This window comes from Lonchura striata, chromosome 19 (genome assembly GCF_046129695.1).
Source record: "Lonchura striata isolate bLonStr1 chromosome 19, bLonStr1.mat, whole genome shotgun sequence".
Lineage (NCBI taxonomy): Eukaryota > Metazoa > Chordata > Aves > Passeriformes > Estrildidae > Lonchura > Lonchura striata.
Genome location: NC_134621.1, coordinates 8,545,981 through 8,566,868, shown reverse-complemented (window position 1 = coordinate 8,566,868; position 20,888 = coordinate 8,545,981). Strand labels below are relative to the sequence as shown.

The 20,888-nt window shown below is 38.4% G+C and overlaps 1 protein-coding gene across 9 annotated transcripts in view; it reads left to right on the top strand.

Moving 5' to 3' along the window:
* BPTF (bromodomain PHD finger transcription factor) overlaps window positions 1-20,888 on the top strand; it is a 51,797-nt gene that overhangs the window by 16,687 nt on the left and 14,222 nt on the right. For 2 of the 9 annotated variants that reach the window (XM_021537116.3, XM_021537125.3), the window contains exons 3-23: window positions 2,089-2,312; window positions 2,467-2,667; window positions 3,146-3,334; window positions 5,945-6,109; window positions 6,279-6,454; window positions 7,336-7,691; window positions 7,971-8,102; window positions 8,640-8,769; window positions 9,268-9,403; window positions 9,881-10,102; window positions 10,395-12,798; window positions 13,028-13,152; window positions 13,366-13,494; window positions 13,800-13,950; window positions 14,719-14,842; window positions 16,216-16,468; window positions 16,913-17,074; window positions 18,034-18,182; window positions 18,451-18,574; window positions 19,128-19,351; window positions 20,492-20,714. In XM_021537116.3, the coding sequence (XP_021392791.3) occupies window positions 2,089-2,312; window positions 2,467-2,667; window positions 3,146-3,334; window positions 5,945-6,109; window positions 6,279-6,454; window positions 7,336-7,691; window positions 7,971-8,102; window positions 8,640-8,769; window positions 9,268-9,403; window positions 9,881-10,102; window positions 10,395-12,798; window positions 13,028-13,152; window positions 13,366-13,494; window positions 13,800-13,950; window positions 14,719-14,842; window positions 16,216-16,468; window positions 16,913-17,074; window positions 18,034-18,182; window positions 18,451-18,574; window positions 19,128-19,351; window positions 20,492-20,714 (5,999 nt within the window). The remainder of the gene's footprint in view (window positions 1-2,088; window positions 2,313-2,466; window positions 2,668-3,145; window positions 3,335-5,944; window positions 6,110-6,278; window positions 6,455-7,335; window positions 7,692-7,970; window positions 8,103-8,639; window positions 8,770-9,267; window positions 9,404-9,880; window positions 10,103-10,394; window positions 12,799-13,027; window positions 13,153-13,365; window positions 13,495-13,799; window positions 13,951-14,718; window positions 14,843-16,215; window positions 16,469-16,912; window positions 17,075-18,033; window positions 18,183-18,450; window positions 18,575-19,127; window positions 19,352-20,491; window positions 20,715-20,888) is intronic. The other 7 variants (XM_021537144.2, XM_021537135.2, XM_077787387.1 and 4 more) reach the window with 6 other exon arrangements.

The following is a 20,888-nucleotide window of genomic DNA, read 5'->3' as shown; positions in this document are numbered from 1 at the left end:
GGAGAGATGAGAATATATTGTCAGATTTGATCTCAAAGGTCTTTTCCAGCCAAAGTGATTCTCTCATTCTATATAAAGCGTTTATATTGTTGCACATCTAGGTCATATAAGAGGATGTATAAATGGCATTATCTCTCTAGCAAGTAATCCTGTAACAGCTACAACAAGAGGGGTTCAAAATGAAAGATTCAAGTTCCCTTTTTGGTCAGTTAAGAAATAGAATAATAACAGCATCATATTCTACAGGAGTACAGGAGCCTTACAACTGCTGCTCTACCAGGGTCTTGCACTTGCCATTTCCCTTGGGCACTTGCCAGGGAAAGCTCAGAAGGCACACATTCCCTGTCCTTTGTAGTTAAGCATTTTTTTTTCATCCTTTTATTTCCTCTCACTGTGTAAAGCTCTATTCTTGCATTCTCATATCCCCCCCCATCTTGGTTTTTGGATGTTTGCCTTTATCTTCCTCCTCTGTGGCCTTTGTTCACCACCAGTAATGAAAGTGCTGTCATTCCTATTGTTGTTAGTAAATAACTCTTGGTTTAGAGGAAACATGGCTTAAACAGTAATTTTTCTTTGACATGGAAGTTTACAGGCCTAGAATATTCCATAGAGTTGAATGATTGTCAGTGTTCAGCTGTTAGATTTTGGTGTTGTACATGACAGTCTTTCTGAAATGAGCTGTTTTCTGAGAAAACTTGTCAAATGTAACAGGTTGGTGTGGTTAAAACTAATGGGATTTTGGCAGTTTAGAGGAATAAATGGGTGAAGCAGAATAAGTTGCTTTTCATGAGCAAAGGCCTTTATGAGAGAGATGCAAGTTTCTTTGCAGAACACCAGATTTTATGATCAAAACCAAAAGTCTGTTCTGTAATAATGGTTGTGACAAGTTAGTAGTTGAATTTTGTATAATACTGCCTATATTAACTTCACAACCACCTTATTTCAGTAGTGTTCTGTTTGAGTTGCAAATATTCACAAATACAGAGTGGGAGGCAGTAGATCAACAACAATCAAGTTGCCTTAAGGTTGTTTGTCCTTCTGAATCCCTGAAGCCAATTTGTGCCATTTTTAATGTAAAAGCTACAGGAAGGGAACCAGTAGAGAGGAACCTGCAACAAAGCCCACAAGGGCAGATCTTTGAGATTTACAGTCAGCTTCCCATTGCTGTCAGCACTCTGGCTTAGGGTTCTCAGTGAGCCACAGGCCTGCAGTGCTGGAACAGGGGGTGCAAGTGCAGCAATAGTTTAGTTCCTCTGCCCAGGTGAGGGCCAGGCTGGCAATCAGTGGCACCCACACGGTGTGGGGAGCACTGGGATGTGCTGTGGAAATGAGTGGATGGGCTCATGCCAGTCTGGATCTGGCTACTGCTGCTCTCCAGGGTGGACCAAGCCAAGCTGAAATCCAGCAGCTGCAGAGCCACTTGGAGCATCCTCCCTGTGCCCTGCAGGCTCCAGGAGAGCCTGTTACCTGGGGTATTGCTGGAGCTCCCTTGGCTCTGTGGCCCTGCTGAGGTGCTGTTAGCACCAATAATTCTGGATTCATGTGGTCATGAGTACTGCAGATTGAAAATGTGGAAATCCCTTGATCTTTTCAAAGGGGCTGTATTATGACTCATTCCTTACTGGTGCTCTCTCACAGGTGGGTGCTCTAGGATGCCAATATAAAATATTTTATGAATGTGACATTCTATACTTTGAATTTTCTAACTGTGTATTTTCCTGAATATGCTATTAGAAGCTACCATTATGGATTCTGGACTTACAAATTATTTCAGACTTAGTAGTAAATTACTGGTTACAGAAATAGTAAACATAATAAGAATACATCTTGTTGTCAGATTGGACAAACCAGTTTTAAGGAGACTTCAAAGCTTTCCTGAGGAAGTTGCCATGAGAACTGAGGCGATGAAGAAAGGGAAGGAAACAAGAAAGGAATATTGATATTAAACTGGGTGCATATGAGCAATGTGATTTGTTTATTCGCACTCAGGTATTGACGTTTTGTAGTGCTCTGCAGAAAGCAGGTGATAGCAATTTTTGTCATTTATCCAGATATTTTAAAATCAATATTTTTTAAATACTCCTACAGAGAGGAAGATTCAGAAAGTGAGAAGGATAAGAAGATCTGGTACTACAGCACAAAGATCCAGCTGGCAGAGTTAATTGAATGCCTGGACAAGGATTACTGGGAAGCTGACCTATGCAAAACCCTGGACGAGATGCGTGAAGAAATTCATCGGCACATGGATGTGACAGAAGACCTTACAAACAAAGCAAGGGGCAGCAACAAGTCTTTCCTTTCTGCAGCAAATGGTAGGAATATTTTGTGTAATGGGAATAGATGCTGCACTTTGAATCAAATCTAGTTTATCTTACATCAGAAGCAGGATTTATGTCATGTTATTTGTGCTTTGTGGCTCTGTAGGTGGTTTGTTGTTTCATGCTGACAAGATGCTTTATATTGTAGACGAAATTTTGGACATTATCAGAGCAAGAAAAGGAGAAATAGTGGAAGATAAAAATACAGGAGATGAGGAAGCAGAAAAGGCCAAAAGTGATGTTGATAATGACCAGACAGATGCTGAGAGAGACAAGGAAGAATCTGGAGACCAGGATAAAATTGAGGAAACACACAGTGAGCAAGATGTGGAAAAAGAGAGAACAGAAGGTAAAGAAACTGACTGTGCGTTAACAGCTCCATTTAAGTGAAGAGAACCCCACATTTATTTAGGTGTTGATGCAATACTTTCTTTGTATGATTCTCCAAGGTATTTCTGTGATAGGTGATATTTGTCAGTTCCTTTTTGCTTTGTGCTTTGTTGGAGTCGTTAAGTAATTTCACCAACTTTCCTACTTTTATACAGCTGGCTCCTAGATATCCTGCCTTGAGGTACTGGTGGCACTTACAGGTTGTGATCAGCATGTTTGTAGAAAGCCACAATTTTTAACTTAATCACAGTTGGTTTGTTCTTTAATTCTGAGGCAATACCATCTCATAACGAAAAAAGGAAGGGAAAAAGCTTGCTGTTTTTCAGCATTATCAAACAAGCAAAGCTGCTGAAGTTGCTTTCTATGGATGATGCCAAATGACATCCTAAGACATAATAAAGAACATCCCTAAAGTTTTGTTGTGCATTTTACTGTAGAGGCAACAGCCCTTGGGGATAAAAGTAACTCTGTGACCTCCAGCACTGATGACAGCACCACAAATCCTTCTGCAGGAGAGAATAGTTGCTCTGAAGGGAAGGACGCAGTGGGGTGTCAGTCAGAAACCCTTGATAGCAACAACGTGGCAGAGAAGAAGGTGGCATCAGAGCTCCCTCTGGAACTCTCAGGTACAGAAGGCACTGTTACCAATGCCTCTGTAATTTGGGGAATCTGTTTTTCTCTCTGATTTGTCCACTAAAACCATTCCCAGCGTATATCACTCATGCTGTTTGCTTGCAGTGCCATCCTTTACTGCTACGTTGTCATTATTAACATTTCAAAGTTAATTTTCTTGCAACTAGTGCTTGAAATTTGTGGTCCTCCATGACATTAGCATTTGTTTCCATGCCTTCCAAAGATGACTATAGCTAAGCTTTTTATTTTCTATTTTCTATTTTCTGTATATTTTGTTTTTCCATAGTGATCCGTAATGATTGTTAGCATCCTCTCAAAGTTTATTTCAAATCTAATTTGTTGCTGGCTTGTTTATTATTTTAATCTCTCATTTACTGTGTAAATTACTAACAAAGCATTTTCATTCACAAGAATAAACCATTGCACTGAAATGTTAAGGTTAAAATTGTCATGCTGGAAAGTTTGAACAGATTTCAGAATTATAAGCACAAGGGTTATTGTATTTTAACATGTTTTGTTCTGCCATGTCAGTGACTCAAAGATAATAATATACGCTATTTAAAATCAGACAAACTTACTTTTGCTTTAGGAATAAGTGGGAGTTGATTCGATGTAACGTGAAGTATGACTGTACTATTCTAAAATTATATTACATTTCAAATAATATTCTATTACAGGATTTACTACATAACTAAATGTTGTTCTAAACAGCTGATCAACATTAAAATTATCAGGATTTTATTTTCAGTTTTATTCTCAGTTCTTAAAAATCTGAATATGTGTGATGTGAGCATACTCGATGTGTTATGTTTTAAAAAGGGGTAGTAAATGTTTTCTCTCCTACAGAAATAGTTCTCCATGCAGTCACAGTCTGCAACTTCTCATCTTATGAAAGTCAATGCATCCAAACCTTGTAATAAACTTTCTGTACAGGAGGACAGAATGAAAGCTAAGATTAATCTGTAATCTGCAAGCCTCATAATAATACTCTTTAAGTACAGAAAATGCCCTGATGTACAAGACAAAAACTATATATTTTAGATACATGACCAAATATTTTTGCCAGATCTCCTATTTTTTATTCCCTTTTAAAGTTAAAATAACTGTATAGAGGTTTAATGGAAAAGATGCAAACTATAATTTTGCTTCAGACACCTTTATGGGGTTTGTATTTTATTTTAAAGATTCACTTATATATTTATCATTATTTATTATACTTTCACAAGTACTTTTCTCCTTCCAAAGCTTCTACGTGAGTTGTATATTCATGGGCTCTTTTTCTGTAGGAAAGTGTTGGAGAGGGTTTTTCCTCCTGTCTGGTTCCCTGTATCCACAGCAATGTTTGTGTTCATACTATGAAATTTCAGTTTGAGACTCTCAGAGACAGGAGAGATAATGAACCAGGATCACTGAGGCAGTTATCCCCAAAAGAGGGGGGAAATATGAGTAAAATGCATAGGTAGATGAGAATGTCTGTTACCATCCTTGTTAAGTACAATTTGGATAATAATCTTTATTAAGAGTCTGGTTTGGGTGCTTCCACTCTCCACCAAATAGCCATGGAAACAGGTCCATTTTTCCTTATAGTAAAAAGGGGAGTGGATCAGACAGTGGTGGTCACCCATTTGGCACAGTCAGAAATCAAGACGCATTCAGATTAGGAATCCTCTAAGAATTCCAGAATATTTATCTGATCCATCCTTCTGCTAGGAGTGAATATTTCACAAAAAACAGATTTTGTTCTGTCACTTCTCTTAACATCAGAATCTCTGATGCTTTGGAAGAATTCTAGAAACAGGCAGATCTTGTAGATTTTAAACAGCTGAACTGTCTTCCTTTGGCTCTAAGCCCAGAAGACATTGCTGGGTTTGCTGTTTTGAGGGATGGGGGCTTGTTCCTACTTGGAGGGTGGAGGGATTTATTTCAAGGTAGCTGCAATTCAATGGTATTTAGTCAAAAATATCAGCACAACAGGGAAGGGGACAACGAAGTCCAGAGCTGTCAAGACACAGCAACAAGGACAGCTGAGGACCAGCAACTCATTTGAAGCCACATCAAGACCCATCAGATCAGGAAGGGGCTGATACTTTAAGTGGGCTGATATTTAGAGTGATGGCAGTGGAACAGGAATCTCTGAGATTCATGAGAATTAAGGTGCTGAGGAAGAGACGATCAAAGACTCATTGGAAAGCAAGGCAAACTGAAAGGTGTGTGCTCTGAGGAACAGCTAAAGCACAAGAAAATTAAAAGAGAGAAAATCAGATGCTTCAGGAAGACCAAATTTTATGAATTCTAAATGTAAAACTGTCTCAGGGATATCTGTGTGTCCATCTATAGAAAAAAACTGTCTTGGGTGAAATACAAATATATTTTAAATACAGGTATGAATTTCAGTTCTTCAGAGATGTAGAAGTTGAAACTGCTTAAAACAGAAGAAAAAACACTTTTGTGGATACAGTGCTCTGAAGGGAATTAATATTTTCTATGTGTTTCTCTCCAGTCCAGCAAAACATTTTCATCTGCCTTTTTTTGATGAAAACTTTAAAACGTTGCATTGATCCAATTCAAAAGAAAAAACTAAAACTGAAGTTGTTCTTTTGTAGAGGAAACTGGTCAGATGATCCCCAGCAGTGGTTCTGCTGCACCTCCACAGGCAGATGTTGAGAACAGCAGTGGCAGCGAGCTGGGCTCTGGCCAGAATGACTCCATTAAGACTCTTGATGATGCTGAAAATGCAGAGAGGGGATCCCAGGCTTCAGAAGATATAGGTAAGAATAATGATAATTATGTTAATAATAATAAGGATGATAAGGATCTCCAGCTTCCATTTTATGCATATTTTCACTAAACTTTCTGTTCTTTTTGTAACTTCCATACATCAATAGAAAACTTCCAATTCTTAAGTTTGTTTTAAAAGCCTTTTTTATTCCTGGGCAGGAGAGAAATCCAATGGTGACAGAAGTGATTCTCCAGGTGCAGGGAAGGGCACGCCAGGCTCGACACGGATGCTCACCAGATTGAGAAATCCAGATAGCAAACTGAGCCAGATGAAAAGCCAGCAGGTTGTTGCTGCATCAAATGAAGCAAATAAGTTATATAAAGAAACCAGAGAGGTTTGTGTACATCTTGGAAGACTCAAAGAACTATAAAAAAATGTTAATTTCTTTAAAGGATACTAAATTTTACTGAAAAGTTTAAAAAAGTGATTTCTTTCAGGCAGTGGAGGTACTTTTTAAAAAAGGCAGTAATAATAAATTACTAAATGGTAAAATTGAAATATCACAGGAAGCTTTTTCCCCCCATTTCGTTTGCTCTCTTGAGTGCTCTCTACAGAGTGATGACAGTGAGCCAGTGCACAGGGGTGTAGTTGTTTTGTATGACTGGGTTTTTTGTTGTTTTGGTTCTGTTTTTTTTAAGTAGCCCAGTTTTTCCAGGAAGGAAATGCTCAACTGTTGGGATTTTTTTTTGCAGTTAATTGTCTGCATATTATTTGGTATATTAATTTTATTTTTGTTAATTGATTTTCCGTGTAAGTTAACACTTAATGAATTTACTGACGAACAAATTAGTCCAGTGATGTTATCTATACCATGTTTTCAAAGTCTAGGATACTTGTTTCCTTAGCTGCATGTCTGAATTCTGTGATGTACCAAGGAGGGGGTTCACAGCAGGCTTACCTGAGTTTAGTAAAGCTGCTTTCCCAGAGCTCTCTCCCTCCATAGGCACAATCAGAACAGCAAAACAGGTTCCTCTGGTCTGAGAAGCCTGGATGGTGTTTCTTTAATCTTAAAGTGGATCTGGGAATATCCTAACTCTGTAGACAGACAGTGAAATACATATATTGGTGTATTGGATAAACAGTTGTTTCTACACACTGGTGCAGGGTATTTTTATTCTTTTATAGACAGACATTTGAAGCCTAAATCTTAAATAAGTAAATAGAAGGAATTACTTTACAGATTCACTGAAAAGTTTCCAATATTTCTTTCATAAGGTTCTGGTGGTCAACTCTCAAGGTGAAGTCTCCCGAGTGAGCACCAAGAAGGACGTTGTGATTAAAGGAAATATGAACAACTATTTCAAACTGGGGCAGGAGGGGAAGTACCGTGTTTACCACAATCAATATGCCACCAATTCCTTTGCTTTGAACAAGCACCAGCACAGGGAGGACCACGACAAGAGGCGACACCTCTCACACAAATTCTGCCTGACTCCAGCTGGAGAGTTCAAGTGGAACGGGTCTGTGCATGGCTCCAAAGTTCTCACCATATCCACCCTGAGGCTGACCATTATTCAGCTAGAAAACAATATCCCAGCGTCCTTCCTTCACCCTAATTGGGCTTCCCACAGGTAAATGAATAAATGGAAATACGTATGCTCATATTTTACTTGTGGTTTTACTAGCAATGTTAATAAACAATAGTCTTTGTTTTTTCAAAGCTGTGATTTCCAAGCACTGTGCTTCACTCTGATAAAACATAATGTGTGTTTATGATGGGACTAAAAGGGTTGTACATTTGAGTAAAGTATTACTACAGGAGCTTTTATCCTGCCATGAAGTCTTCTTAAAATGGCAAGCTGTATTAGTGCATTTATATGTTTCAGATCATTCTCTTTTTTCCAATTTAGGTCTAACTGGATTAAGGCTGTTCAGATGTGCAGCAAACCCAGAGAATTTGCACTAGCACTGGCTATATTGGAGTGTGCAATCAAACCAGTTGTCATGCTGCCCATCTGGCGGGAATCCTTGGGGCACACGAGGTAAAATTAATAAATATTAAAATATTCTTGGATACGAAAATTTTACTTTGGTTTGCAACTGCTAGTTCCTCTAAGCCTGTAAGAATTGTATTTAAATTGAAATAGTCATTCAGCACTTAAAGTGTATTTTCTCAAACAGAAACACTGAAAAACCATGACAATATTTTTATAGCATCATTGCTCCTGCATTTGTTTTATCTGAGCCTCAGTCTCAAAGCTGCTAAAACTTGGGAGAGCAGAAGAGCAAATTTCAACACTCTCAGTTCAGTGGAGTCTGAGTTTTGTCTCTTGTTTTGTCATAGGAGCAGAAAATAGATGTGTCTGGTGTTAGACACAATTGCATCCAGCTGTGTTTGCCTCACTGAAATAACAAAAAAAGAGATGTTCCTGTTACAAGTAATACCTAAAACCCAATAGTGGGCATTCCTCTTAACTTCAGACATTTAAGCTTATTCAAAGGGGTATTATGTGCTGTTGACATCTTATATTTGCTTGCAAGATGCTGTACTTAAATACACTTAAATCTGTATGGATTAGATTACGCAGAATGACAGCAATAGAAAGAGAAGAAAAGGAGAAAGTGAAAAAAAAAGAGAGAAAACAAGAAGAAGAAGAAACAATGCAACAAGCTACATGGGTGAAATACACATTTCCTGTCAAACACCAGGTGAGGGTTTCTTTTGTGGGAGGAACAAAGGAATCACAGAAACTGTTGATTTCTGATTCTGTGTTTTCATTTAAGCTTAGTGTTCATGTCCTTTTATTACTCCTACGTGGAAGTAGGAACCATGGCCATGTATTCAAGCATATTATCTTGGTCTGAACTGAATTTGATCTGTGTCATGCTCTTATTGACACTGCCTGAATGACAGATACAGGTCTGCAAATGCAGCCTTTCCTAATGGAAGCTTCTAGGGGGTTATTGGTATCTTGTCTGTGTCTGTGCCACTTCTCTACCCAAAATATCCAGCCTTTGGAAGATTATATAATATGATGGGAACTACTGTAGAAACTTCTATATTCTCCTGTAGTAGATATTAACTACTTTTGTTGGGGCAGTTCTTTGCACTTCTAACAAGCATACAGGTTGATTCAAAAACTCCTATAAACATTAATAATGCAGCAAATAGCATCATTAATATTACTTTCTAAAAAATATTTATAGGTTTGGAAGCAAAAAGGAGAAGAATATAGGGTAACAGGATATGGTGGCTGGAGTTGGATTAGTAAAACCCATGTCCACAGGTTTATGCCCAAACTGCCAGGAAATACTAATGCAAATTACAGGAAATTGCTGTCAAGTAAGTGTCTGCATTGGTTACTTTTTTTTTTTTTTTTTTAACTGCAGATTAATTTGTGTGATATTTCTTGAGGAGACTTTAGGAGTAATTTTCCAGCAATGCTTTTGTGGATATCTGGTAATCTTGTCAGTGTAACCTGTTCAGATTACACAGACATTTTGTAGCTACATTAAATTGTTTCAGTTATGTTGTGTGTAATACTTGTGCATCTTTGTATAGCCTTATTTAAATTAAAGGTAGATAAAAGTTATGTAGAGCATCAAAACCAAAAAAATTACATCTTAAATATTGAGGGCATGTATATATATGTTCAGTAGTTCACTGTTTAATCTATGGTGTTATCACTAGATGCTTAATTCTCTTTCTGAATTTCACTAATGGTGTGCAAATTATTTGAGAGGTAAACTAACATGCATTCAAATGTGGCAGAGTCCAAAAAATACTATGGATAATTGAAATAATTTAATTTATTAATAGCAAAGAGCGAAGATGAAAAATGCAGCTTGGATAAACGAAAAGGTACAACTAAGGTAAAACCAGAGAAAGACAGAGCAAAGGATTCTCGAGATCTGCAAGCAAAAGACAAAGCAGATGTTTCAGAAACCTTGGAGAAAGTCCAAGTAAAAGAAGAAAAGTTGCATGAAGAAAAATTAGAAGTTGACACAATTTCTGAAAACTTAGAGCATGCAAAAGACACAGGTGATAACCTTTTGTTATTGTGAAACTCATTTTATTGCATGAGTAAAAGCACAGAACCTCAGAAATAACTAGTGAAAAACTGTGTAACAGATTTTGTCAAGACATCTAAAATGTCTCAGTAAAATGATTGCCTGTTATCCATTGTAGCAGTGTCTGAAGCTTTTGTTCCTTTTTTAATTGAAATCTTTTAATATGCTAAAAGCCCCATTTATTTCTTAGTACTTAATGTAAAAATATAATTTGTATTCATTATTGGGGAGCTCACTGACTCAGAGTTACTTCTTCTTCACAGTGGAAAAAGACATCGATGGTGAAAATGATAAAGTCATCAAAGAAGAACCTATGGATGTAGATGATGTGAAAATTGAATCCTCCATAAAAGATGAGGAAAGTCATTGTAAGCGGGATATAATCAATGTCAGTGAGGGATTTCATTTAAGGACTTGCTACAAAAGGAAAGTAAAATCATCAAAATTAGATGGACTCCTGGAGCGGCGAATAAAACAGTTTACACTGGAAGAAAAACAGCGTCTAGAAAAGATTAAGCTGGAGGCTGGTGCTAAAACTGGGGGCATTCGATCTGTGAGCCCCCAGAAAAACACAGATGAGCTACAAACCAGGAATGGGGAAGGAGGAGGCCAGTTTGACTCTTCTTCCCAAGATCAAAGCTACACTTCAGACAAGACCCAAGCCGAAGATGCAGAACAGGACTGTTTGCCCATCAGCAGCATCTCCTGTACCAAAACTGGGGATGAAGATGAACCTTCTTTGCCTTTGTCAAACAGGCTCTCAAAAGAGGGCCAGCTGCTGGATGAAGACACCCCTCAATGCTCTGAAGGAGACAGCTCTGTTCAGAATGATGGCAGAGAAAACAACCCTGAGCCTTCAACTGCTGATAAGTGTCAAGGACAAGAGGCTCTTGGACAGTCTGAGAGCTCTTTAGTGGATGGCTTGAAACAGACCAGTGCAGAAGGCAGAATCAAATGGGATGTTTCAGAAACAAATGAAAAACCCTTGAAGCAAAAGCTACCTATTACCAGAGTGTCTCAGCGAGAACTTGAAAACTTAGGACCAGTGGTACCTGAAAGCAGCTGTAGAAGAGAAGCTGTGGGCACTCTTGAAAAAGCAGACTCAGAAGGGAATTCTGAACAGCAAAGCAAAGATCCAGAAAACAATTGTATGATTAAAAGCCATATGGAAACCACATCCTCTCAAGAAAGTGAAATGGAGGAAGAAATTGCTCCTGTGAAGACAGAAAGTAAGTCTGAAAAGTTGATACTTCAGCAAAAATCAGCTAATAAAGATCTAGAATCATTTAAAACAGGGCTGATTTCTGAAAGAAACCTTGAAAGCCAAACTCTGGAACACATGGATGGAGATGATAATGAGGATTTACTGAGCTCTAAACTAACAGAGGCTAATGGTCAAAAGAAAGGTCAGGAACTGAAAGCGGACACAGATGCCATGAACAAATATCTTGATCAGACAAATGTAAATACTCTTACTGACAAAAAGAATAATAAAGATGAAGAAACTGAGACAGAAAAAGAAAAATCATCATTTCAAATGAATGGAAAAGACAATGACATTAAAGCATTATCAAATGATGACTGCTTAGTGAAAAATACCTGTGAAGCTAAGGCAGGGGGTGATATTGAACCTAAAGTTAATAATATTAATAAACCCATTCCAGAACATGAAATAAAACCATTAACTTTTAAGGAATCTTCAGTAAAACCATTCATGAATGGTGACATCATGGGAGAGGACACAAAGGATAAAAAGAACATGGACTCAAAGTCACATCTGCAGAGTTCACCTGAGTCTGGAGAGACTCTTCAGCCACCAGATGAAGTTCCCAAGTGTGTGCAGCAAACTGAAGAAAATCAGCTTTCTCCTGAGAGATCTGCCAGTGTTGGCTGTGCTTCCCTGCCAACACAGCCTGTCTGTAAAGAAAATAACCTGAGCAGTGAAACAGAATCTATGGAAACTGAAGCAATTGAGGAGAAGAAAGTTGCTCCATCACCTGTAACCTCATGTGAAGAATCCAGCTTGAGCAGTCACTTTGCTGACCAGAACGGGGTACAGACATATAAAATGGAAAATATTAATGGAGAAAGTAAAATGAAAACTGTTATTACTGAAGTGACTACCACAACCTCAACTGTGTCCACAGAATCCAAAACGGTGTTTAAGGTTGCAGAGACTGGAGCTGCCAGCGATGAGAAAACCACAGTTGTTTCCTCTACAGAAAACTGTGCCATCTCCACTGTCACCACCACCACTGTCACCAAGCTCACCACTCCAACCTCAGAAAGTAACTCTGATGTCATCTCTGTCCAGGAGCACAGTAAAACAGTGGTTACTACAACAGTCACTGATTCACTGACCACCCCAGAAGGCACATTGGTGACTTCCATGACTGTCAGCAAAGAATATTCCACAAAAGACAAAGTGAAGTTAATGAAATTCACAAGACCCAAAAAAACTCGTTCTGGAACTGCCTTGCCATCTTACAGGAAATTTGTTACCAAAAGCAGTAAAAAAAGTATATTTGTTTTACCCAATGATGACTTAAAAAAGCTGGCCAGGAGAGGAGGGATCAGAGAGGTTCCTTATTTCAATTACAATGCAAAGCCTGCCTTGGATATCTGGCCATATCCATCCCCAAGACCAACTTTTGGGATCACTTGGAGGTACATATTTTACATTTTTGAGAAGAAGTCTAGGATGTGATGAAATTAATTGATTTTTAAAATACAAGTGATAGTTTATTTATTGTGATGTTTATTCCCAAATATGCAAATTTTGCTATTTATTATTCAGTTTTCTATATTGTTCAGTAAAAGTATCATGGAAATCCTTTGTCCTGTTGTTTTGGTATTTTAAATTTATTTTTAAATATAATTTATATTCTGTTATTAGGTACCGACTCCAAACAGTCAAATCATTGGCTGGAGTGAGCCTGATGTTGAGGTTATTGTGGGCATGTCTCAAGTGGGATGATATGGCAACAAAAGCTCCACCTGGGGGAGGAACCACAAGGACAGGTATTGTTATTTTAAATTTCTGTTTTTCTTTGCAAAAGCTTTTGCTGTAAATTCTGAGTATTACACTCCCTCAAAACATTTCTATAAAGGCTCACTGTCAGCTGTGGCATTTGAATTTTGTTTGCTGTTTCTTTGCCTTGAGTACATTGGGTTGATTGGATATTTAGCTTTATTTGTTTCTGTTATTAATCTACTGGGACTAATTTGTTGCAGAAACAACTGAAACTGAAATTACAACAACAGAAATAATCAAGCGGAGAGATGTCGGTCCATATGGGATCCGGTCAGAGTACTGTATAAGAAAAATCATTTGTCCCATTGGTGTACCAGAGGCTCCAAAAGGTTTGTTTGTTAATTTGTTTATTTGTTTAGACTTCCCTCCCCCATCCACTGTAATCTAGAGAAATTGAGGTAACTGGATCTTTATGCTAATTCAACCCATCAAGGGAGATAATGCAGCTTGCCACAAACAATTAATTTACCTAAGGCAAACAAATGCTGCATTTAACAAATGGACATTATTTATCTGGAGCTGAAAGGCCTCTTTGTTTATAAAATGGGACTGAAAACATCACTAAATCTTGGTGTACACTTCAATTTCGTTTTATGGTGTAGCTTAATGTGTGTGTTTTGACTGCTCTCTAAAGAAACTCCAACACCCCAGAGGAAGGGACTGCGATCAAGTGCCCTCAGGCCAAAAAGGCCAGAAACACCCAAGCAAACAGGCCCTGTTATAATGGAAACTTGGGTAGCAGAGGAGGAGTTGGAACTGTGGGAGATCAGGGCATTTGCTGAAAGGTAAAGTGAGCTTTTAAAGAAAGTAGTCTTCATTTGTGTGATTGTTAAATAAAAGTTGCCCTAGAGAACACAAATCTGGTCACTATGATCACTAGAAACACATGTGTATTATGTTTTTACTGGGCCTTTTGGTACTGATAGTCAAGCTTAAAGTTACAAAGCTGAACTATTTGCTGGTACCAAAAGTAAGGTATGCAGATATTTCAGATTTGTTAGAACTAATATTATATTAATCTTTCTATGCTTATGAACTAACTACCGTTAAATGCTAAAAGGTTATTACTGTAGTGCAGCTGTAGTCTGCTTTTGGCATGACTTTGTACAGTATTTGTTAAGTACTTCTATAATCCAGAGAAAATGACTGTGTACAAGTAAATTGAGCCTGAGAATACTCAAGTCATAAGATGCATATTTTGAGTATCATGTGCTTCCAGTTGGAGCAACATTTTTGAGTCTCTTGGAAAGAACAATTTTAAATGTATATTATTACCATGGGTTTCTTGCAGTCTCAGATGTAATTATAAATTCCAGTTTTGATTGTTTCCTGTAAGGTGTTGCAGTAGTTTAGCATCAGGACATTTCAGGGATGTTGTATGCAACTTCAGTAGTTTATTTCAAAATACTTTTAAAGCTGTGACCAGGTTTTCAGTGATCCTCTGTCTTGACGGTTGCTCTTACAAGAGCAGTTAAACTGTATAAAACAAAATGCAGTTTGAAGGTTGGATTTTATGTGGTGGTATAACTTACTTTTGGTTGTGTCTTTGGCAGGGTGGAGAAGGAAAAGGCACAGGCAGTTGAACAACAGGCTAAGGTTAGTGAACAGAAGAAGGCAGAGGAGTTCAAGGCCCAATTGGAGGCTCAGCTAAAACACCAACGTTTGGCTGCCCAGCAGGTGGGGAGCTGTTGGTCGTCCCAGCAGTCAGCAACTGCACTGCTCACCACATGCATCATAGCCTGGGAAATGAAGTTATCCCGTGCTTACACCATTTCTCAAATAGTTCCAACTGCAGATTAAGCCATCAAAAAATGCTGCTGCCACTGTATACATCTGTTATTTTGAAACAGGGTTAAAGCAAAGGCTTGTTCTGGATTGCCTGTTTTTCACCCACATCATTTATAACACTTTAGAAAGGTTTAATTTGCTTCCATTTTAAAGAAGGCTGGGAAGCACCCATCTCCAGGTAAGCTTCTCAGTGTTCTGTGTGTGGTGGAAAGCTGCCTTGGAATACAGCTGACTTGGGAATACAATTGCATTTCATGCTTCACTCAGATTGAATATTTTGATTTTATTCTAGCTTATCTGACTTAAGCACACTGATAATTTTATCTAAATATATGTAAATATGTATATGTATTTATATTTAAATGTATGCAATTAAAACAATGAAATCTAATGCCATGTTGGTATTTCACATACATTATTAAGAACTTTCCTATTTCTCAACATATTCCTTCTTCATTCCATCTATCCTGACAAAAACTCATTAGTAGTGAACAAGTGCTTCTGATTTGTAGGCATTACTGCAATATAGTGCTGGAATTTAAATTAGATAAATACAGATACAATTCCAGTAACATGGGAAAAAATGTTAGATTAGTTGACATTTTAGAAGAGCCTGCTGATACATCCCTTCACTAAGGGGCTCTCTAGATTAAATATGCTTTTTCAACAGTTACAGCACAGAAGGTCACTGGGTAAGGTAAGGGATTTTGAACCTAATTTTTTTAAGCAGGCTGAAAACTGGATTTAAATTTAAAAGAATAGTTTTAAAAATTGCATTCTCAGTGGTGAAACAGAATGATACAGTCTGGTTTTTTCTCTAACTGGCAGGATCTCAGTGCGGGAAGCTCTAAATATAGGAATGCTAATAGTAAACTCTGTGTTGATGATGATGTACCAATTACGGACATAGATGCATGCACATGGTCAAAGCCAAATATAGATGGATATTTTTTAAAGGTTTTTAAACCCTTCTGATTAATCTGAAACAAATGAATACATTGTGTGGTTTTTTTTAAGTAAAATGTGCCATGAAATTAACATAAGGCAAGGATTTTAAAGTTGTTATAAAGGAAAATTTCTGGCTGTGTATTCTAAGCAGATTTCTAGTTCTGGAGATCAAGGAACCTATTCTTCAGTCCTCTACCATTTGAACTAAAATCCTACCAGAGGCCTTTATCTTTCAATACTGGATAGAGACAATGTTGATGTTGTAAAAACCCAAAATACTAATTATCTCTTTATTCCATTTTTTTTCTAAATAGAAACGGCTGGAACAGCAGAAGCAGATCCCTGCAGGAGGTGTGGTCTCTGCAGCCACCACAGCCAGCAGCACTGCAACCACAGTCTCCACACCCCAGAAAGTCGTGGTGGGTCCTCTGACAGGCCCAGTCCCCACAGGAACCAAAGTGGTGCTCACCACTAAAGTGGGGTCTCCAGCTACAGTAACATTCCAACAGAACAAGAATTTCCATCAGACTTTTGCTACTTGGGTTAAGCAAGGCCAGTCTTCAACAGGTAAGGAATCATTTGTCATGGAAGGAACATTGCTGGAGTTCATCCTGTGTATGCATCACATCTTTATACACATCACATCTCCTCCAGATATGCAGCATTATTACATTTCTGGTTATCTTTGCTCTTAACTCTTGCTATGTCAGAAGGACATTTCTCAGATTGTACCTGTCTAGTTTTTCCTTGTTTTGACTTCTGCTCGGAAGACTCATTTCTGACCTGTCTCATTAATTACTGACAGTTTTTGTACCAGTTTCATTCATGAAAACATTCTATGATGTAACATACTGTTTCCAAAAAGAACCTTTACCAAAGAAAGCATGACACATTTAAAAAAAAAAAAAAAGTAAAAGTAACCCTGTAGTTTGCTGTTTCATGCTTGAAAAACAGTCATTTCATTGACTAATGATTCTGCTCTAAACCTGCCTGTTCTGTGTGCCTCAATAGCCACTAGCACAGCTGCCACCTCAGCCACAACCATTGCCAGCACAGGGCAGACCTTCCAGCTCTCAGGCAGCCCAGTAACGATGGCAGGGAAAGTGATAACTAAGCTGCCACTCCCTGCAAACAGCAAGATTGTTGCCGTCAATGTGCCATCAACTCAAGGAGGTAGGGCAAAGGGAACTGAATAAAAACTGTATTCCAGCTTGCTGTTTAATTCTCCTTTGACACTATTTTCCCAGTGAAGTAAACTATGACATGAAAGGGGAAAAACATATATTTTATATATATAAATACAAGTTTCTACAACTTGTTCCCCCTGTGTTGCATATTTGTTTCTGTAAGGGGAAAAATGCAAGTTTTTTGCTTATAAAGTATTCTGCATTTCCTAGCACAAAATTAGGAGCTTTATTTTGAACAATGTGGAATTGAAGCATGTTTTTTTTTTTTTATCTAAATCAACAAAGCAACTTTCTTCACAAAAATATTAATGCCTACAGCTGCTCTTCACTGATGAGCAGGAGTTTGGCTCCAGACTAAGATTAGCATTTTTTGATTCTTGCCTCAAGAAGAGGACTTAATATTTTGAGATTTGTGAATGTATATTGAACAGAAAAAGCTCAGTTCTCTGTCTCCATTATATTTAGCATCTGAGCACATCATAAAGGCTGCAGATGTTGTATTGAAATTTCATAGGTGACAGGAGAAGCATTGCCCATTTTCTTCAGCACCACAGTGTTGTAGGTGAAAGGTGTATAAACTGCTTTCCTACATTTGAAATTAATCAGATTATAGCTTTTAATGGTTGTATAACACTAATTTGTGGCGCTCTGTCAATGCAAGGACTTCTTTGCAGTTACCATCAAACTGATCTTTGTAAAGATTCACACTTTCCTTAATCTTTTCTAAAATACCTGTTTCTTAACTTAAAATGTAGTTGGACTATTGACAAAGTATAATGCTGCTTCTTTTTACGATATGACAAAGGCTTTCCCCAGAAATATTGAAAGGCTCAAAGGTATTCTAAAAACCTGAAGACTTTTGTTCTAAATGCCACCCTGGAGTTGCATTTACTTCTTTTGCTGGCCATTATGTCATTAATGAATTCTCAATTTTTCTTTAATTAGGTGTGGTTCAAGTTCAGCAAAAGGTATTGGGTATCATTCCATCAACTACAGGTGCAAGTCAAACCTTTACTTCATTCCAGCCAAGGACAGCAACTGTAACCATTAGGCCAAACACCACAGGGACATTAGGAACAACAAGCACTTCACAAGTAAGATGTTTTTCTGGTTATTTAACTCAAAAAAAAATGTAGATGTGTAGACTTTAAGTTATTGGCAGATATTAAAAAGTTCTGGCTAATCATTTTCCAATGGTTTTGGCTCATCTCAGCAATGGTGTGTATGGATCCTTTATTCTAACAAGGTACAACAGTTCCCTTCAGTTGGGAAAATTAAAACACATGTGGAAAACCATTCAGGACATAATTCCAGGGGCTTTTTCCTCAAGATGACAGGTGGTTTCCTCTTTGGTGTGCACAGGTAGTGCAGGGGACACCGCTGCGCCCCGGGATGACGGTGATCCGGACACCGCTGCAGCAGTCCACCCTTGGCAAGACCATCATTCGAACACCTGTAGTGGTGCAACAAGGTATTCTGCCAGCCAGTAGGTTCACTTTAATATTTTAAATCCCAGTGTGAAATCCATGGTTTGTTTCTTCATAAATTCCTTCTGTGTCGTTGTGTCCCAATGCAGAAATCCCTCATTTTGATGCTTGACTATGCCTTTTTCAGCTTTTGGATGTTTTGGAGGCTTTGCCAACGTTATTCATCATTGATACTGGGAAATGTAGTACTTAATTTGAAGTCCATTCATTTGGTGGGGAAAAAAACCCACAAAACTGAAAAACTCTAAAAACTTACAGAGTAATTGTGCATTGAGAAAGCCTTTTTTTTTGTATGTTTTTTCTTAAAGAGAAAAAACAAGTGTTTTTGAAGTTCTCCATATGCATGCAACCTTAGTTAAAATAGGAAACATTTTGCAGAGTTTTTTCCATCACACAAAGGGTTTGTAAAAAAAATTTATGTGCAAAGTGCAATGTTTGCTTCATCTGTCTGATCACCATCACAGTCCATTGCAATTTGTGACTTGGAGGTTTGCTGTGCTTATGGTTAAAAAGCTGAAAATGTGTTTCTTAGCTCAAATTCTTCTCTTACAGGTCAGACCCAGCAAGTGGTGACTCAGATAATCAGGGGTCAACCTGTCTCAACAGCAGTTTCTAGCACCAGCACAGCTTCTTCCAGCACTGGGCAGAAAACCATCACAAGTTCTGGAACAGCCCCTCAACAAGCTCAGCCACAGACCCCAGCACCGCCCCCTCGCCCGCAGCAGGGCCAGGTGAAGCTGACAATGGCCCAGCTCACCCAGCTCACACAAGGGCAGGTAAAGCACTGGACAACCTTGGGTGTGGAAATGTGCTAACCCATCATGCCTTTGCATTTCAGCAGTGTAGTGCCTGTGCCCATAAATTCATGTGTCTGGCTTCATTTAGGATGAGCATTGGCATAATTACAGACTGAAAGCAGCTTAAATTGTAAATAAATATAATAAACAGTAAATACAAAGTAAGTAGTTTTAATAGTAAAGTTTTAACTCTTGCTTCCTGTTGTATTTCCCAGTAAGGTAACTGGCATCAGGAGTGTTCAGCAGCATGGAAAAAAATCTTTAATAGCAGTAAGGGGTGTAATTATTCTGTATGGTCTGTTTTGTAGACATTCAGATCATAATTTTGATTACTTCTCTTTTGATTTGATGTGAAGATCTAGTTTTCATTCATGCTATCCAGAATCTCAGAGGAAAAGTTGCAGTATCTGTGAGCAGAGGAGGAAAAAGTTCTTACAACTTCTGCTCAGATCATGAAGGTCTGTTGGCAAAAAATAAATTGAGCATCAATTTTTGGGTAAAAATAAATTTCTATAATTTACCACAACATCTGTTCTTCAGATTATAAATAATTCATATAAATTATTGTGATGTACAGACTGCTCATTGCCAGATAAGGTTTTTGTAGGTGGAAAAAGATTTGGAGTTTAAGCTGAAAGGAAGTGTGGGTTTAGATTAGGGACTGGGAGGAAATTCTCTATGAGGGTGAAGTGGCCATGGCACAGTTTGCCCAGAGCAGCTGTGGCTGCCCCATCCCTGGAAGTGTCCAAGGTCGGGTTGGATGGGGCTTAGAGCAACCTGGGATAGTGGAAGGTGTGGGTGGAATTGGGTGAGCTTTAAGGTCCTTCCCAACCTAACCCAGTCTGTGATTCAGTGAGTTTCTACACCAAAGACTCAGAGTTGTGTTGTGTTCTGTGGGTTCACAAAATGTGTAACTCCAACCCAGTCATCTGTTGGCGATAGAATTGTTGAAAAAGTCCTTGAGTATTTTGTGATCTCAGATACTAGTTCTGGGTTTTAGGAGTATGGAATATGATAAAAATACTGAATTCTGAAATCCAAACCCCTAATTGTTCTGATGTTCAGCAGAGCCTGTCTAAGAATTACATCACTAATACATCAATATTAACTTTTTTTTAGGGTGGCAGTCAAGGCTTAACTGTGGTAATTCAGGGACAAGGTCAAACTACTGGTCAGTTACAATTAATCCCTCAGGGTGTGACTGTAATACCTGGTCCAGGACAGCAGCTTATGCAAGCAGCTATGCCAAATGGTACAATTCAGAGATTTCTGTTCACCCCACTGCCAGCAGCTGCTACTACAGCTAGCACAACTACAACCACCGTTTCTACTTCCACCTCGGGTAAGCAGTGTTCTGTTCAGCAGAAAAAAGCTTCCATTTCAATTGCACGGGAGTATTTATGCAGCTGGAGGTTGTCTGTTACTGCAGCGAGTTTGCTGGAAGCATGTTGCAGATCTGTTGTTGAGTTCCTGCACAGAGCTTTGCAGTAGTTGGGCGGGTTGGGGTTATCGAGGC